At 44.6% G+C, this 17,772-nt stretch overlaps 1 protein-coding gene across 4 annotated transcripts in view; it reads left to right on the plus strand.

Annotated features, from left to right (window-relative positions):
- Positions 1-17,772, plus strand: part of LOC112231003 (regulator of G-protein signaling 3) — a 256,295-nt gene that overhangs the window by 68,121 nt on the left and 170,402 nt on the right. For 3 of the 4 annotated variants that reach the window (XM_042311668.1, XM_042311670.1, XM_042311669.1), the window contains 6 exons: positions 1,594-1,675; positions 1,913-2,018; positions 2,265-2,724; positions 5,854-5,893; positions 6,049-6,365; positions 8,605-8,688. In XM_042311668.1, the coding sequence (XP_042167602.1) occupies positions 1,594-1,675; positions 1,913-2,018; positions 2,265-2,724; positions 5,854-5,893; positions 6,049-6,365; positions 8,605-8,688 (1,089 nt within the window). Of the gene's footprint in view, positions 1-1,593; positions 1,676-1,912; positions 2,019-2,264; positions 2,725-5,853; positions 5,894-6,048; positions 6,366-8,109; positions 8,251-8,604; positions 8,689-17,772 lie in introns of those variants that run through there. The other variant, XM_042311671.1, reaches the window with a different exon arrangement.

Here is a 17,772-nt window from a genome sequence, read left to right on the forward strand (position 1 = left end):
GTATCTGGTTTCCCAGTGGTCCAGTCCCACGCTCAAAAAGGCCAGGGGGCACCTCTCATTAACACTACCCCCCCACCCCCCGATCCCCTCTTCCCACCGCCCCTCTACTCTACCTTCCCTCCCCTACTGACTGCCAACCTAGCCCCTACAGAGCCCCCCAACTCTTTCCTTCCCTTACTCTTTTTGATTTATTTTATTTACTGTCTCCCGTAGACTCTCACCCAGTCTTTCTCTATTTGCTTCTGTCATTTCTCTATTTCCTCATCTGCCTCTTTGTCTCGTTTTCTCTTCATCTGTCCATCTCATTTCTCTCTTTCTGTCTCATTGTCTCGTCTGTCCTCTCTCTCTCTCTCTCTCTCTCTCTCTCTCTCTCTCTCTCTCTCTCTCTCTCTCTGATCTGATCTGATATGATCTGATCTGATCTGATAGTAGTGATGTTGTCTCTGGGTCTTTAGCCAGGCTGTAGGGTTATTAAACAGACGTCTACTCACACAATATGCTGCTCTGATCCTTCTGTCCCTGACACCAGATACACAACTACTCTGACATGACAGGGTGACAAGTCCTCCACTAACCAGATTATCTGTCATGTATTTTAATGTGTTCATCAACTTGTTTGTGTCTTGTCAAAAAAAAGCGTAAAAAATGATCATGTTTGTGTGTGCCCCGCCACAGCCTGTCAGTCAGCAGGATGAAGAGGTCAACCTGGCTGTCACCGGGGCGGTGACATGGCATTGGGGTGACATACAGGATGTAACCAGTGATTATGGACTGTGACTCTGTATCTCACGAGATTACAGACGGTCAATCCTGAAGGGCAATCCGTCAAGGAATTCTAGGAACTGTCCCTAAGACCATTATACCAGCCTCCTTTGGCTACTGAGGGTTGTACTGTAGTTATCAAAGCTAAACAAGTTAATACGCTTATGCATCTTGATGCCAGTCTTTTAGACATGCTCTTTGGGTAGAAGTTGCTCATAGGCACAGATCTAGGATCAGTCTACCCTCTTACCATCCTGATCTGAACCAAAAGGGGGGAGATGTAAAACTGCTAAGAGTTTTAAAGCAACATTGTACTCAATCTGTTTTATGTTCAGCTGAAGAGCTATATTATAAAGTGTGTGTAGAGATTTCAGATGCCCTATTGTCAGCAGATGAGATGGAAACAATGTGTATTGGAGCGGAGCACTGTTGATTTTGGACCACACACACACAGTCATTATTCCTGGAGTTCTGACAGAAAGGCATCGTACGTGTGTGTGTGTGTGTGTGTGTCTGCCCTCTTACTCTGTGCGGATGCTGCCAACAGTTGGCGTCAGATCAACACCAATGCGCCGGCCACCTTTAATGAGGGCCACAGTGCTAATCTGTGTGGCTGGCATCCACACGCGTTCCATCCTGACACACTCAGCTCCTGGCCAGAGAACATCTCTCTGATCTGTAGGCATATGCTCACATGTTGTTCATCACTGCTCCTGCTTGCTGTAGATGTAGTATTTGCATTTCACTCTGTGGACATATATAGACATGAATGAGTAATGCTTTATGGTGATGTTATGGTTATGTTATGGTGTCTGTTTGTGTGTTTAATAGGTGACCATCCTTCGAGGAAAAGACGGCTATGGCTTCACCATCTGCTCTGACTCCCCAGTGAGGGTTCAGGCTGTCGATTCAGGCAAGGCTCCCCACTCCCCGCCTGTGTGTGTGTGTCTGTGTGTGTTGGTCTAGATGTATGGGTGCAGGTGTATATTTGACCCTCTCTTGTCCCCCTCTTCCCTTCTTTTTGAGGTGGTCAAATCAGATTTGCATGTAGGTATTAGTAGGTAGAAGCTGGTGCGTGTAACTGTGTGTGTATATGTGTGTGTTTGTGTGTGCATGTTTGACCCTCTTCTGCCCTCTCTCCTGTCCCAAGGTGGTCCGGCGGATCAGGCAGGTCTGCAGCAGCTGGACACTGTGCTGCAGCTCAACGGTCAGCCTGTAGAACAGTGGAAATGTGTGGAGGTCGCCCACGCCATCAGGTACAACAGGCAGGGAGACACAGAGGAAGTAGTGGACTTAACCAACTTTGACAGGGATAGCTATCTTCAACACTTAAAGAACACCTGATGTTACATTCTGAAGTTTGATGGGTTGTGCTATCTATGCACAGCAAACACTATACAGGCACTGTGGCTCGTAGTCTCTATGCGCGCGTCCATTGGCTAAGCTTATCTTTACACTCTTCCTGACCAGTTGTCACATTCCCTCTCTGCCTCCCTCTACAGAAACAGCTCCAATGAGATCAAGGTGGTGGTGTGGCGCACTGGGTCTGCCGCCAAGCCCAGTTTCGAGGGCCTCATCCACCGGCCCTCCTACAAGCCCTCATCCTCCTCCAACTATGATGCCCCCTCGCCCCCCACCAGGCGGCGGGACAGGTCCAAGGACCGGCTAGACCGGGACATGTCCCCCCCGGCCGTGCCCCCCCTCCCTGCCCACCACAGGACCAGCCGCCGGGTGCTGGTCAACGGCTCTGAGGGGGCTGGCGGGGGAGGGTTAGGATGGGTAGGGGTAGGGGGTGCGTGGGGGGAGAGGGGGCGCGTAGGAAGGGGGGCAGAGGAGGTGGATGGTAAAGTCAGGAGCCAGACCCATAGCCAGAGCCACACAGCCACGCTGAAGGGGACTAGAGTGAAGGCATCCAACGGGGATAACTACATCATCCTGGCCCCCATCAACCCAGGAAGCCAGGTACTGGTGGGGGAGCAGAGGCTCATGGTCCATCCCAGGCTCCTGCCCTACCCCCTTGATGGCACTATCCAGACCCTGACATACACTGAAGATACAGTGCTGTGAAAAAGTATTTCCCCCCTTTCTGATATTTTTGATACTGAATGTTGACAGATCTTCAACCGAAACCTAATATTAGATAAAGGGAACCTGAGTGAACAAATAACAAAAAAGTATATACTTATTTTATTGATTTCATTAATAAAGTTATGCAACACCCAATTCCCATGTGTGAAAAAGTAATTTCCCCCTTACACTCAATAACTGGTTATGACACCTTTAGCTGCAATGACTGCAACCAAATGCTTCCTGTAGTTGTTGATCAGTCTTCTCACGTTGACGTGGAGGAATTTTGGCTCACTCTTGCATGCAGAACTGCTTTAACTCAGCGACAGTTGCGGGTTTTCAAGCATGAACTGCTCGTTTCAAGTCCCGCCACAACATCTCAATTTGGATTAGGTCTGGGCTTTGACAAGGCCATTCCAATGTTCATGTAGACTTGCTTGTGTGTTTTGGATCATTGTCTTGCAGCATGACCCAGCTGCACTTCAGCTTCAGCTCACAGACGGATGGCCTGACATTCTCCTGTAGAATTCTCTGATACAGAGCAGAATTCATGCTTCCTTCTATTAAGGATCTCGCCAGGCATAAAAGTGGACTCAAGTTTGCCAAAAAACACTTGGAAGCACCTGGAGGATCATCAAGACTCTTGGAAGAATGTTCTACGGACAGATGATTCAAAAGTATAACTTTTTTGACGACATGGGTCCCATTATGCCTGGCGAAAACCAAACACGGCATTCCACAGTAAGAAGCTCATACCAACAGTCAAGTTGGTGGCACAACCAGTTATTGAGTGTAAGGCAGCAATGACTTTTTCACAGTGGGACATTGGTTGTTGCATAACTTTGTTTCTGAAATAAATGAAATAAGTATTTAATTGTTGCGTTATTTGTTTACCCAGGCTCCCTTTATCTAATATTAGGTCTTGTTTAAAGATCTGAAAACATTCAGTATCAAAAATATGGAAAAACTAGAAAGGGGGCAAGTACTTTTCACGGTACTGTATGTGCCATTCAAACCTGGGACAGATTCATGCCAATTCTACTTGATATACATTACATTACATGCCATCTAAATCAGAGATATACTTTACCATTCCAACCTGAGAAATATCTGTGCAATTCAAACGGACATAATGTGCATTGTGCAAATTAAAGATGTATACAGTGCATTCGGAAAGTGTTCAGACCCCTTGACATTCTCCACATTTTGTTACGTTTACAGCCCTATTCGAAAATGTATCAAATCGTTTTTTTCCCCTCGTCAATCTACACACAATACCCCATAATGACAAAGAAAAACAGGTTTTTAAAATGTTTGCAAATGTATCAATAATAAAAAATAAAATGGAAATATGATATTCACATAATTAATCAGACCCTTCACTCAGTACTTTGTTGAAGCACCTTTGGCAGCGATTACAGCCTCGAGTCTTCTTGGGTATGACGCTACAAGATAGATTTGATGTCTTCACTATTGCTCTACAATGTAGAAAATAGTAAAAATAAAGAACAACCCTGGAATTAGTAGGTGTGTCCAAACATTTGATTGGTACTGTATGTGTATATACTGTATATATATATATATATATATATATATATATATATATATATATATATATATATATATATTTATATATTATATATAGTACATAGTTAAATAGGTAATTTAATACAAATTTAAATGTATGATAATATACAACCAAGAGTTGAGATTTGCCGCACCTGTAAGTAGTATTCAAGCGACTATATGGGAAAAGTCATGGTGGCCTCAAGAGGTGTTCTATCAAATGATGCACACTGTAACATGCTGTGTATGGGGAAATAGCTCTTTATGATAAAGACATACAAAAGTGCACCGAATGGAGAAAGAAACACACTGTATTGTGAACTTGATTCCTTCACATCCCCAACAATTTGACACTAATCTGCCAGCCTGGAAGAATGGACCAGTTATGCTGAAGCAATGAATGCAGAAAACCCAGAACTTCTAGTCTTTCCCTATTTCTCCATTATCTCTCTCACTGAGCTTGCACGGCCAATCAAAGGCAGTAATGCTGACTGTGTGGTTGTGGGCTTCCGTGACATAGTAGCTGGTTTTTAAAAGGCCTTTAGGGGACGTGAAGGAGGCTGTATACCCTGCTCTCCACAGACCCAGTAACCTAGAGACAGTGGGGCTGTCGGTTAGTCTGTGAGCTGCTGCCTGAGTGTGTGTGTGTGTGCCCGGCAGCATAGCAGCCCTTACAGTCTGCCTTATAGGAGAGGCTCACCCCTGCAGACATGATATGACATGGGGCTCAGAGAGCATGATGGGAACGCCTGCTGTGTGTTAATGCTAAGAGGAATGGAAGGGGTTAGGGAGTTAGGAGGGTAAGGGGGTGGACTGCTGTCAAGGCAGGAGGATTGGATAGAGGGGGGATAGGATGCCGAGGAGGGAATAGAGAGAGGTATAAAGGAGGGAGTTGATGGATGAAATAAGGGATAGGGAACAGAGTAGATATGGGTACATCAAGAGGTTGATGAATGGATGACGGGTACAGCAGAAGAGGGAAAAGGATGGTAGAGGAAAGAAAAAATGCTGCGAGAGTGGATGGAAAAGTGGGTGGAAGTAAGTGGCTAAAGAATGTCAGACTAAATCCAAAACCTTGATGCTTGGGGTTACAGAGCATCCTTCCTGCCCAGCTTGGTCGCACCCCCCTCTGGAAGTCATAGGTCAGAGCAGGGACACAATGTGATGTCACACAGGGCTGACGCACAGCCCACTACTACACAACCCCTGCATAGACCTGGGTTCAGGCCACTACTACTCATAGGGCTCTGGTTAAAAGTAGTTGTCCGTGGCCCCTTTCCATGCCTAACATGCCCGGTCTGCATTGTCATTGCTTCAATTTCACCTCATGTCAGGCATTATTTTATGGTGGAATGGATACATTACATGTGACAATTTCCTGTAACAATGTATTGCATAATGGTATTGTCAACTGTTATAACAGAACCATTGACTATTATGTTTTTGTCTCTAATTCAGGTATTGAGGCCTATCTACCAGGACAAGCATGGTACCCTGGGTAAGCCATTTACTACTGACTAGGATTTTAGTGAACAAGGGCGGTTTGGCAGGGCAATTCTGTCAACACTCATTCTACTTCTATGTTCCCAGGCTAACTCCCAAAATGTGTGGTGTGTGTGTGTTTGTTTGGGGTGTGTGTGTTATGTCTCTCAGCAGGGAGGATGTACCCGCACCAGGCCAGCGTGCCCCAGACTCAAGGGGGTGGCGGTGCTCCACCTGGGGGTGTAGGTCTAGCAGGCCGGACCACCTTCCTAAGACGCTCCACTAACGCCAAGACATCTAAACCATCCGATGCCAACCTCTTTGGCCAACCCCCACCCAGCTACCAGCAGGCCCAGAGCTCCTCCAACTTTGCTAACTACCAGAACTGTACTATAGTACGCTCCCATGTACCACACGGCAACCCGCACGGCAACTACGGCTACGTCAAAGCAGCACCTAAGATCCTCATCTTCCCCATCTTTGTTCAGGTATGTGTGTGAATCGCTATATTTCCACTATCATCTTTCCACCACTCTGTTAGTGACGTTAGTTTTTTTTCCCCTTTTATTTTGATAACTTTTGGCCTATATGGCTGGTAATGCTAAAAACACAATACGGTAGGAACACACACCGATGCCCCCTACAGCCCATCGAGTCAGTTTAACGCTCTGTCATTTTCAGTGCTGAGTGGATAGATGATGTATTCACAGAGAACAGTGATTGGCTTACAGTGGAGGTTGATCTACGATGACCCCTGACTACACCAATCAATACTGAAAAAGATCCATAGATGAGCCCTCATGCAGAAAACACTGTACTACTCCCTGTCCGATCCCCTAGAGCAGTGGTACTCAAACCTCTCCTCGGGGACCCCAGCCGTATCTAATCCTCTAGAGCAGTGGTACTCAAACCTCTCCTCGGGGACCCCAGCCGTATCTAATCCTCTAGAGCAGTGGTACTCAAACCTCTCCTCGGGGACCCCAGCCGTATCTGATCCCCTAGAGCAGTGGTACTCAAACCTCTCCTCGGGGACCCCAGCCGTATCTAATCCCCTAGAGCAGTGGTACTCAAACCTCTCCTTGGGGACCCCAGCCGTATCTGATCTATTCCAGAATTAGCACACACTTGTCAACTAATCATTGAGCCCATGATTAGATGAATCAGGGGAGCTAGTTCAAGGCTTAAACTGTGAAAGTTGTGGAAGGTCTGGGGGTCCCCGAGGATAGATTTGAGAACCACTGCCCTAGAGCATACAGGTGTTTCAATATTGATGGTGATGCCAGTGGGATCCACATTTTGGGGGATTTTCTTTTGAGACACAAAACAGACTAAACCACACCAAATTTGTTGCTCAGTTTCTCACCTCAGCAGTGTTTCCCTATATTCAAGTAATTTCCGCCAACGATTTAAATATATATGGATTTAATTTTATTGTTTCAACTTCTGCCGAGACACACTTTTAAGAGTTACATATCTTCCTCAGATTCTTATCAGATCATCTAAAAAACTAACTCCAAGGTAACTAGCTAGTTATTTTGTAATCCTGGAAGTGTAGCCAACCCTATTCATAGATGGATATAATAATTGTCAGCTAACATACAGTAATGTTACACTAGCTTTGGGTTAATATAAAACTGGCTGCTGATGTCATTGAGATCAAGAGATAAAATGTAACTGTCATCGAGTTTCTAAGGAACAGAGCATCATTTAATTGCCATGCATTTTGGAGTAGAATATCCTTTTAAAAAAGTCACCAGACTCACAGTCTTTAAAAAAATAAATGATCAAAAATTTTTAATATTATATCTAAAATATATGAGGAAATTGTATTCCTTTTATGATATCACCAAGTATTACTTACTACACGGCAGTATTACCTATTGAAAGAAACCTAGGGGAAACACTGCTCTGTGGTACAGTATGTGTGTACATATGACTCTTGTCATAAACACATTTCCCCAACATGCTTACATCCAAGCACTCATGCCCATTTTCAGGCTGCGATTGTACTGGAGAGTTGAACTACCAACTACCCAGGACCCTTCAATGGTCTGTAATAGTACTTCCTGTTGACTGACTGAGTCACCCAGCTGCACCCTTCTGAGACACAGGGGAACGGCCCTGTGGGCTCTCTCCCTGGTCCACAAGAGGATGTGGCTACCAACCCGCGGCACTAGCACTTTTAGCCTAGCGCCTTCTCACAGAGCGAGATATAGAGCGGCTCACAGACTCCTGCAGTCACAGCTCACACGGCGAGGATCTCTGTAGAGACTGGAGCGACTGTAGCTACACGAGAGCCGCCAGCTGCAGAGCCTGTATTGTTCCCTTTGGTGTGGGGCAGAGAGCATGGAGCTTGGAGCCAAGATGGAGATGGTACTGTAGCCACATGCTCCCTCGTGTACTTATAACATCCCTCCCAAATATTTGTGTACTTGAAACATGTGTATCTATCTATACCTCTATCTCTATTGAGTGATATTTAGGAGTGTTGCGAATGATATTGGGCTGTAATAGCAGTGTATGGACTTCAGTATTAATTACTTTGGCTGTAATATTGTGTACTGGCATTAGTGAATGTATTGTGTTTGAAGTAATATTTAGAAGCAGTATTTTGCCCTGGATAATGTAATCTTCATTTAATTCCTAGGATGTTGCCTAATCTTAATCTAACCTTAATCCAATGTTAATCTAACCCTTAAATCTACCTTCTCACCCAATCGTGTGTAGCCTCTGGACCTGTGTAACCCCACACGGACTCTGGTGGTCTCTGAGGAGATGATCCTCCACGAGAGCAAGCACCTCTCCATTAAGGTAAATGGCTACTAAGAAGGTGTGTGTGTGTGTGTGTGTGTGTGTGTGTGTGTGTGTGTGTGTGTGTGTGTAGATCAGGATCAGTAAAATGGGAGATGGGAGATGTAAATGTTGTTAAAGTTAGAGTATTTAAGATAGTAACAAGTTGCGAGAATACAACACAACTCTTTGTACTGTGGTTCATATTCTACAACCGTGAGAGTGTTTCGGTTTGAATAACTGTCAAAGAGTTTGTGCAATGCATTATGGAGATTTTCCCCAGCCCTTGTCAATGGTCTAAAATACCTTCCCAGTGACAGGAAAAGGGCAGAGACCCAGATACAAGGTGTAAACTGAGACCTTATTTATGTCTCCTCTGTCTGTGGTTTGTGCTACTAGCAGAGAACAGAGGCGAGAGAGGAGGAGACAGCATTTAGAAAACCTGTGGGTGGTTGCTGCGCTCCGTTGGGCTTCTACACTATCGTCTTCTACACTATCGTCTTCTCTTCTCTTGGCATTTCCTCTCCTCTCCTCTTCTCTCCTCCCTTCTGCTCTCCTCTCCTCCCCTAGAGAGGTGGAAAGAGACACATTGGGGGAAGATGTCTGCTCAAACAGTTAATTGCACAGCAGGTGAAAAAACATACACAGACCATTTTTGCAGTTTTTAGAGGCAATTTCCTGCTATTCTAATGCTGTGTTCTTATGCTCAAGCAATAAAACAAAATCAATGCAACATTTAAAGAAATTTTCCATACGCACAAAAAGCTTATTTAGCAAAAATCCCTTTTAGTGAGCCTTTCTCCTTTGTCAAGATAATCAATCCACCTGACAGGTGTAGCATATAAAGAAGCTGATTAAACAGCATGATCATTACACAGGTGCACCTTGTTCTGCCACAGATGTCTCAAGTTTTGAGGGAGTGTGCAGTTGGCATGCTGACTGCATGAATGTCCACTAGAGCTGTTACCAGAGAATGTAATGTATCATAAACCACCTCCAATGTAAATGTAGAGATTTTTGGCAGTACGCCCAACCGGCCTCACAACCGCAGACCACCGGTGACCACGCCAGCCCAGGACCTCCTCATCTAGCTTCTTCACCTATGGGATCGTCTGAGACCAGCCACCTGGACAGCTGATGGGACGGTGGGTTTGCACAACTGAAGCATTTTTGCACAAACTGTCAGAAACCGTCTCAGGGAAGCTCATCCGAGTGCTCACCAGGGTCATCCTCACCAGGGTCTTGACCTGACTGCAGTTTGGCATCGTAACAAACTTCAGCGAATGCTCACCTTCAATGTGATGGCCACTGGCACGCTGGAGAAGTGTGATCCTCACGGATGAATCCCGGGTTTCAACCGTACTAGGAAGATGTATGGCGGCATGTTGGCGATCGGTTTGCTGATGTCAACATTGTGATGAGAGTGCTGCATGATGGCGGTGGGGTTATGGTATGGGAAGGTAGAAGCTATGGACAACGAACACAATTGCATTTTATCGACGGCAAATGGAATGCACAGAGATAACGTGATGAGATCCTGAGGCCCATGGTCATGCCATTCATCCACCGCCATCACCTCATGTTTCAGCATGATAATGTACAGCCCCATGTGGCAAGGAGCTGTACACAATTCCTGGAAGCTGAAAATGTCCCAATTCTTCCATGCCTGCATCCTCACCAGACATGTCACCCATTGAGCATGTTTGAAATGCTCTATATCGACGTGTACGACAGCGTGGTCCAGTTTTCACCAATATACAGCACCTCGCACAGTCATCGAAGTGGAGTGGGACAACATTCCACAGGCCACAATCAACAGCCGGCTGCATGAGGCAAATGGTGGTCACCCCAGATACGGGCTGAGTTTCTGATCCACGCCCCTACTTTTTTTAAAGGTATCTGTGACCAACAGATGCATATCTGTATTCCCAGTCATGTGGAATCCATAGATTTGGGCCTATTGCATATATTTCAATTCACTGATTTTCTTATGAACTGTAACTCAGTGAAATCTTCAACATTGTCCCATGTTGCATTTATATTTTTGTTCATGGTATATACATACAGTACCAGTCAAAAGTTTGGACACACCTACTCATTCAAAGGTTTTTATTTATTTATTGAAGACAGCTTTGCACACTTTGGCATTCTCTCAACCAGCTTCATGAGGTAGTCACCTGGAATGCATTTCAATTAACAGATTTGCCTTGATAAAAGTTCATTTCAGTTGTGTTGTGACATGGTAGGAGTGATATACAGAAGATAGCCCTATTTGGTAAAAGACCAAGTCCGTATTATGTCAAGAACAGCTCAAATAAGCAAAGAGAAACGACAGTCCATCATTACTTTTAGACATTTTGAAAGTTTCTTCAAGTGCAGTTGCAAAAACCATCAAACGCTATGGTGACACTGGCTCTCATGAGGACCACCATAGGAAAGGAAGACCCAGAATAACCTCTGCTGCAGAGGATAAGTTCATTAGAGTTACCAGCCTCAGAAATCGGCAATTAACTGCACCTCAGATAGCAGCCCAAATAAATGCTTCATGGAGTTCAAGTAACAGACTCATCTCAAATCAAATCAAATTTGTCAAATCAAATTTTATTAGTCATGAATACTACAGGTGTAGACCTTACAGTGAAATGCTTACTTACGAGCCCCTAACCAACAATGCAGTTTGAAAAAATGCAGATAAGAATAAGAGATAAAAGTAACAAGTAAAGAGCAGTAGTGAAATAACAACAGCGAGACTATATACAGGGGGGTACCGATACACAGTCAATGTGCACTGGTTATTTGTGGTAGTATGTACATGTGGGTAGTGTTATTAAAGTGACTATGCATAGATGACAACAGAGTAGCAGTGGTGTAAAGAGGGGGTGGGGGGTGGGGGCACTGCAAATAGTCTGGGTAGCCATTTGATTAGCTGTTCAGGAACCTTATGGCTTGCCATGCGGTAGCAGAGAGAACAGTCTATGACTAGGGTGGCTGGAGTCTTTGACAATTTTTAGGGCCTTCCTCTGACACCACCTGGTATAGAGGTCCTGTATGGCAGGAAGCTTGGCCCTAGTGATGTACTGGGCCATTCGCACTACCCTCTGTAGTGCCTTGCGGTCGGAGGCCAAGCAGTTGCCATACCAGGCAGTGATGCAACCAGTCAGGATGCTCTCAATGGTGCAGCTACAGAACTTTTTGAGGATCTGAGGACCTATGCCAAATCTTTTCAGTCTCCTGAGGGGGAATAGGTTTTGTTGTACCCTCTTCACGACTGTCTTGGAGTGCTTGGACAATGTTAGTTTGTTGGTGATGTGGACACCAGGAAACTTCAAGCTCTCAACCTGCTCCACTGCAGCCTCGTCGATGAGAATGGGGGCATGCTCGGTCCTCTTTTTCCTGTAGTCCACAATCATCTCCTTTGTCTTGATCACTTTGAGGGAGAGGTTGTTGTCCTGGCACCACACGGCCAGGGTTCTGACCTCCTCCCTATAGGCTGTCTCATCGTTGTCTGTGATCAGGCACTGTTGTGTCATCAGCAAATTTAATGATGGTGTTGGAGTCGTGCCTGGCCATGCAGTCATGAGTGAACAGGGAGTACAGGAGGGGACTGAACACGCACCCCTGAAGGGCCCCTTTGTTGTCGATTAGCATGGTGGATGTGTTGTTACCTACCCTTACCACTTGGGGGTGGCCTTTTCAGGAAGTTCAAGATCCAACATCAACTCTTCAGAGGAGACTGCGTGATTCAGGCCTTCATGTTCGAATTGCTGCAAAGAAACCACTACTAAAGGACACTAATAATAATAAGAGACTTGCTTGGGCCAAGAAACACGAGCAATGGACATTAAACAGGTGGAAATCTGTCCTTTGGTCTGATGAGTCCAAATTTGAGATTTTTGGTTCCAACCGGCGTGTCTTTGTGAGACCCAGAGTAGGTGAACGGATGATCTCCGCATGCGTGTTTCCCACCGTGAAGCTTGGAAGAAGAGGTGTGATGGTGTGGGGGTGCTTTGCTGGTGACACTGTTTGTGATTTATTTAGAATTCAAGGCACACTTAAACAGCATTGCTACCCCAGCATTCTGCAGCGATACGCCATCCCATCTGGTTTGCACTTAGTGGAACTATCATTTGTTTTTCAACAGGACATTGACCCAAAACACCTCCAGGCTTTGTATTTGCTATTTGACCAAGAAGGAGAGTGATGGAGTGCTGCATCAGATGACCTGGCCTCCACAATCACAATCACCCGACCTCAAACCAATTGAGATGGTTTGGGATGAGTTGGACTGCAGAGTGAATGAAATGCAGCCAACAAATGCTCAGCATATGTGGGAACTCCTTCAAGGCTGTTGGAAAATCATTCTCATGAAGTGAGAGAATGCCAAGTGTGTGCAAAGCTGTCATCAAGGCAAAGAAAGGTTACTTTAAAGAATCTAAAATATTAAATATATTTTGATTTGTTTAACACTTTTATGTTACTACATGATTTCATATGTGTTATTTCATAGTTTCGATGTCGTCACTATTACTCTGCAATGTAGAAAATGGTAAAAATAAAGAAAAACCCTTGAATGAGTAGGTGTGTGCAAACTTTTCACTGGTACTGTATATATAAAATTTGCAATGTCATCCCACGACCCACCTGGATCCCTGCCGCAACCCACAAGTGGGTCCTGACCCACAGGTCTGAGGAATGATGCAGTTCTGTGGCCCCTAGTACCTCTCTCTCTCTCTCTCTCTCTTTCTCGTTCCCCCTGTCACGTTTCCTGACCTTTGTGTAGTGTTATCAGAGTGGAAGGACCATTTGGCCTCCAGAACTTCCTCTATTGTTGTCTGCTTATGGTAGCTTCAATACAATGGACTGGAGGACTTTCTTTTGATTGATGATTCATTGACAGTAGTTTCAATCAAACACAGTATTCACTAAATGTATATGGTGTCTCTCTCTCTCATATGTTATAAATTATATTATATCTCCCCAAAAATTGAGAATGCTTCAAAAAGAGCAATACATTACATGTTGGCCATATTTACCCTTGTAGTTGTAAATGCCTGTAAGTCCTACAGTATATTCTGTAGACTGGTGGTTGAGGGTGAGCACCTCGGTTTGGCCTTGGCTTTAGTGAAAAGCTACAATGTAATGTTGTGGTGGACAAGGGTGGATACTGTATTTAACACACATAACGATGTGTTATCCACCCTGTATTCTCTGGGAATCAGGGAGCTGAGTGAGAGAGGGAAGCCATGACAAGCTGGGCAGCCATTGTGATAATATTGCCCAGGAAATGTGATGGAGTGGCGGGTGTGGGGGGGAAGAGGGGTGTCCGTTGGCAGGGGTCTGGGAGAGGAAGACCAGGACAACCCTGTTTACCATCCAGGATGGTTGCTAGGTGGTTGGCAGAAGGGGTGTTTGACCCTCTCTCGCTCTCTCTAAAACACACACGCATGCACACACACACACATCCTGACAGGTTATTCTGGAGTGACATTCCTAAAACAGAAAGCCAAAAGAGATCAGCTGTGGTTTTAGGGGTTTTTAGTAGGGTGGGCGGCTGGTTTTAAAAACAGCTCTGACCCTGTTGACTTGAGTCTTCTTGACATTCAGAGAGGAGGAGAGGAGGGAAAGAGAGAGGGAAGGAGGGGGTTGGGGCTGGGTTCGGATCACCTGCTCTGTGGGTTTTAATTGTGTTGATCTTATTGATAAGGTCTTGTCGTCTAGCTGTGTGTGTGTGTGTCTTCTGTAGATAAAAATGGACAATACTACGTTCGTACTATGAGGAAATGTATTTTCTCTTCCAATTCCTCACAGTTTATATCCCCCCTTTCATTATGTCAGATCAGCTTTTCAGTTCCACACTGTGTCTCTGCCAGGGGTTGAAACAGTTCATGGAACAGAACCGAAAACTGGAAAATAACTACATTTTAAGAGGAACAGATTCAGAAACGGGAATGAAAGTGATCTATATTGTTCTGGAACAGAACCGTTTTTCAAAAAGCATGAGAACCGGTTAATAACTTTATTTTAAGTTCAGGGCATTTTTTTCAGTCCCACAAAAAAATTAAACAAGGCGCTTATGCCAGAGCTCTCACTCGGTCACTCAGACACATATTCCAGTGTTTGCCTGCCAGCTGAAAATCTTTGCCAGTGGTGTGTAGGCAATGTGCTCCTCCCTACGAAGGTTAGGCTACTGCAGCCTACTGATGTTACATGCGTGATTCAGAAATTAGGGAGAGAAGAATGGATGTACCTTTTCAACACTACTTAAGGACACTATAGTTATCACGTTCCACATTGGATTTATTAACTATAAAAAGGTAAGACGTGTTTTTAATTCTGGTGCCGCTCTGCACACACAAGCTTGTTAGCCATCTAGCTAGCTCTGGTCCAACTCTCTGAAGTTCAAAGGCATTCAAAGTTCCTTCATAGAAGCCTCTCCTCCGTAGGTATAATTATGTGGGCCTGATTCATATAATACATGTCATAATGGGTTGAGCCTCCTCCTCAACCCTCTCTCCCCACCCGCAAAACTTCAGTCGCATCTTGCGCTCTGCACCTGGTTGTCCATCGCGCATGTAAACAACTATAGCCTTGGCAGTCTATAGCAAGCTGCTCTATCTGCACTGATGGGTGAAGTAATTTAATGTTGAGCTAATTTGATTTCAGAGATTTAAAAGGGAACAGAAAGGAACCATATAAACCTTTACATTTTGGGGTTCGAACCGATTCATAATTTTATTTTGCAGGTCGGAACAGTGGAATGGAACGGAAAAAATAATTGGTTCTGTTCAGAACGAAACAATTGGAAATAATTTTGGTTCCAAACCCTGGTCTTGGCTCAGAGCGTTGAGTTGGTAATTGTGGGCGCTGGCTGGGGCTTGAGGACAAATATTTAACAGTCCGTGTTTGTGCTGTAGATAGTCAATATGGGGCCAGACATCCCTGCAGATTGGCCCTGTTTCAATAAGTAATCTGTAAATAATCTGTGCTATTACAGCTTTTACCTTGGTGATGCATAGGCCACTGTACACTCTGCCTGGGCACCCCCCCCCCCACACACACACAGACACAGACACCTACACACAGATACACACACATACAGTGCCTACAGAAAGTCTACAACCCCTTTAACTTTTTTTTCACATTTTGCTGCCTTCAAATTTGATCTAAAACAGGATTAAATTAGATTTTTGTAATTGTGGTGCCAGTCATGCTATAGGTAATCTGCAGGAACTGGGGAGTTTGTCAGGATCCAAATAAATATGAAAGGGGCAAAGCCCAGATCAAAAGTTAGAGAAAACCCCACCTCAGTCTTCTGAAAACTCTATCCCAGGGGTAGGTTTTCTTTTCAGTGAGACAATTACACAAATGTTAATGCCAAAGACACACCAGAATGGCTTTCCAGTAGGTGTTGAGTGTTCCTGAGTGGTCTAATCTCAGTCCTGACTTATATTTGCTTGAAAATCAGAGATAAGGTTTGAATATTGCTGTTCATCAATGACTGCCAACCAAATTGAATGAGTTTGAGCAATTGTGACCAAAACAATGGATATATGTTGCCCTAAGTGTTGTGCAAAGTTGGTAGAATCGTATTCCAAATGACTCACAGCTGTAACTGCTGCCAAAGGTGCTTCCGCCAAGTATCAACCACGTAGTATTGGGAATGTTCTGTAACTTTCTTTCACTTTTAAAATGTGGAATAGGTTATGTAGAACTGTAAGGAAATACTCTCATTTAATCCATTTTTAGATTACATTTTAAGGCAGCAAAATGTGGAAAAAAGGTTCACGGGATGTAGGCTTTCTACACACACACACACACACACACACACACACACACACACACACACACACACACACACACACACACACATATAGTGTATTTGTATTTGATCGCATTTCATTTATTCCCCTCCAGCCATTACGACCAGCCCGTCCTCCCCAATTAAGGTGCCACCAACCTCCTGTGAATTCCATTCGTACAGTATTTGCATGTGCTCACATAGTGAGAAAGTGACACGCATATATAATAGAAGCTACTGTGTTTAGTTGGCACCTGTCCAGTCACCATTGAGACCTGGAACATGACCGTAGGGTATAAAGGGGCTAGAGGACGGGTCACCCAGTCTGCTTAGGCTTAACAATGGGTGTCCCTCTCTCCTGCCTGCCTCATTGTTTGGCCCATCCACTGACATGCAAGAGACAGAGAAGTACCTCTGCCAAAAACACACCCCATACACAGCACAACCTGAAACACACATCCTATGGCCAGGAAGGAAAGCAGTTTGGGAAGGCAGTGTGTGTCCTGCCCTTCTCTTCTTTCACACGTAACCCCCATTTCTTTACCCCCACCCTCCACAATCCCCTACCCTCTAAACATGTACCAGCTATAATTGGTACTGTTGATCTATTCAGGTGCTTTAAAATGCTTCAATCGCAAGGAATTATGGACTCATGGTTGTACCTTCATATTTCTCTGTTAGCAAAGTTTTTCCTTTAGTGGGTCATAAGAATAGTATGTAAACACATGAATAAGTTAGACTAGCTAGGGTTTGGATTAGTCATGTGTGCACATAAGATGCAAATGTCATCTTTAGGGGGGCTTGCTGAAGCAGTGATGGTCTAGAGACCACGGTGCACTGTGTTCCTGTGTGAACTACACTTCCTGTTGCATAGAAGGTTGCAGTTGAACACCGCTACAAAGACACTTTGTAGAAGTGAGAAGGGTTGTGTGTGTGTGTGTGTGTGTGTGTGTGTGTTTGTGTGCTCCTCTGATCCTGATCCTTGTCTGTCCCTGACACCAGATAGACAACTACTCTGACATGACAGGGTGACAAGTCCTCCACTAACCAGATTATCTGTCAAGATTATCATCTATCAAACATTTAAAAGACTATCAAGATTATCATCTATTTTGAGTGGAAAGTGTGTACAATTTGGAGGATAGACATGGAAGGGCAGTTTTGAGCAAGCGTGCGTGCGTGTGTGTGTGTATTTGTCAAAAGAGTAAATGTGTGTTGTGCGCCTATGTAATCTGTTTTGCAATGCACAGTGCTGTGATGTCGAGTTTTAGCAAGAAGATATTTTCAACTAGGTTTCTCTCTCTCTC

Source organism: Oncorhynchus tshawytscha, linkage group LG33, assembly GCF_018296145.1.
Source record: "Oncorhynchus tshawytscha isolate Ot180627B linkage group LG33, Otsh_v2.0, whole genome shotgun sequence".
NCBI lineage: Eukaryota > Metazoa > Chordata > Actinopteri > Salmoniformes > Salmonidae > Oncorhynchus > Oncorhynchus tshawytscha.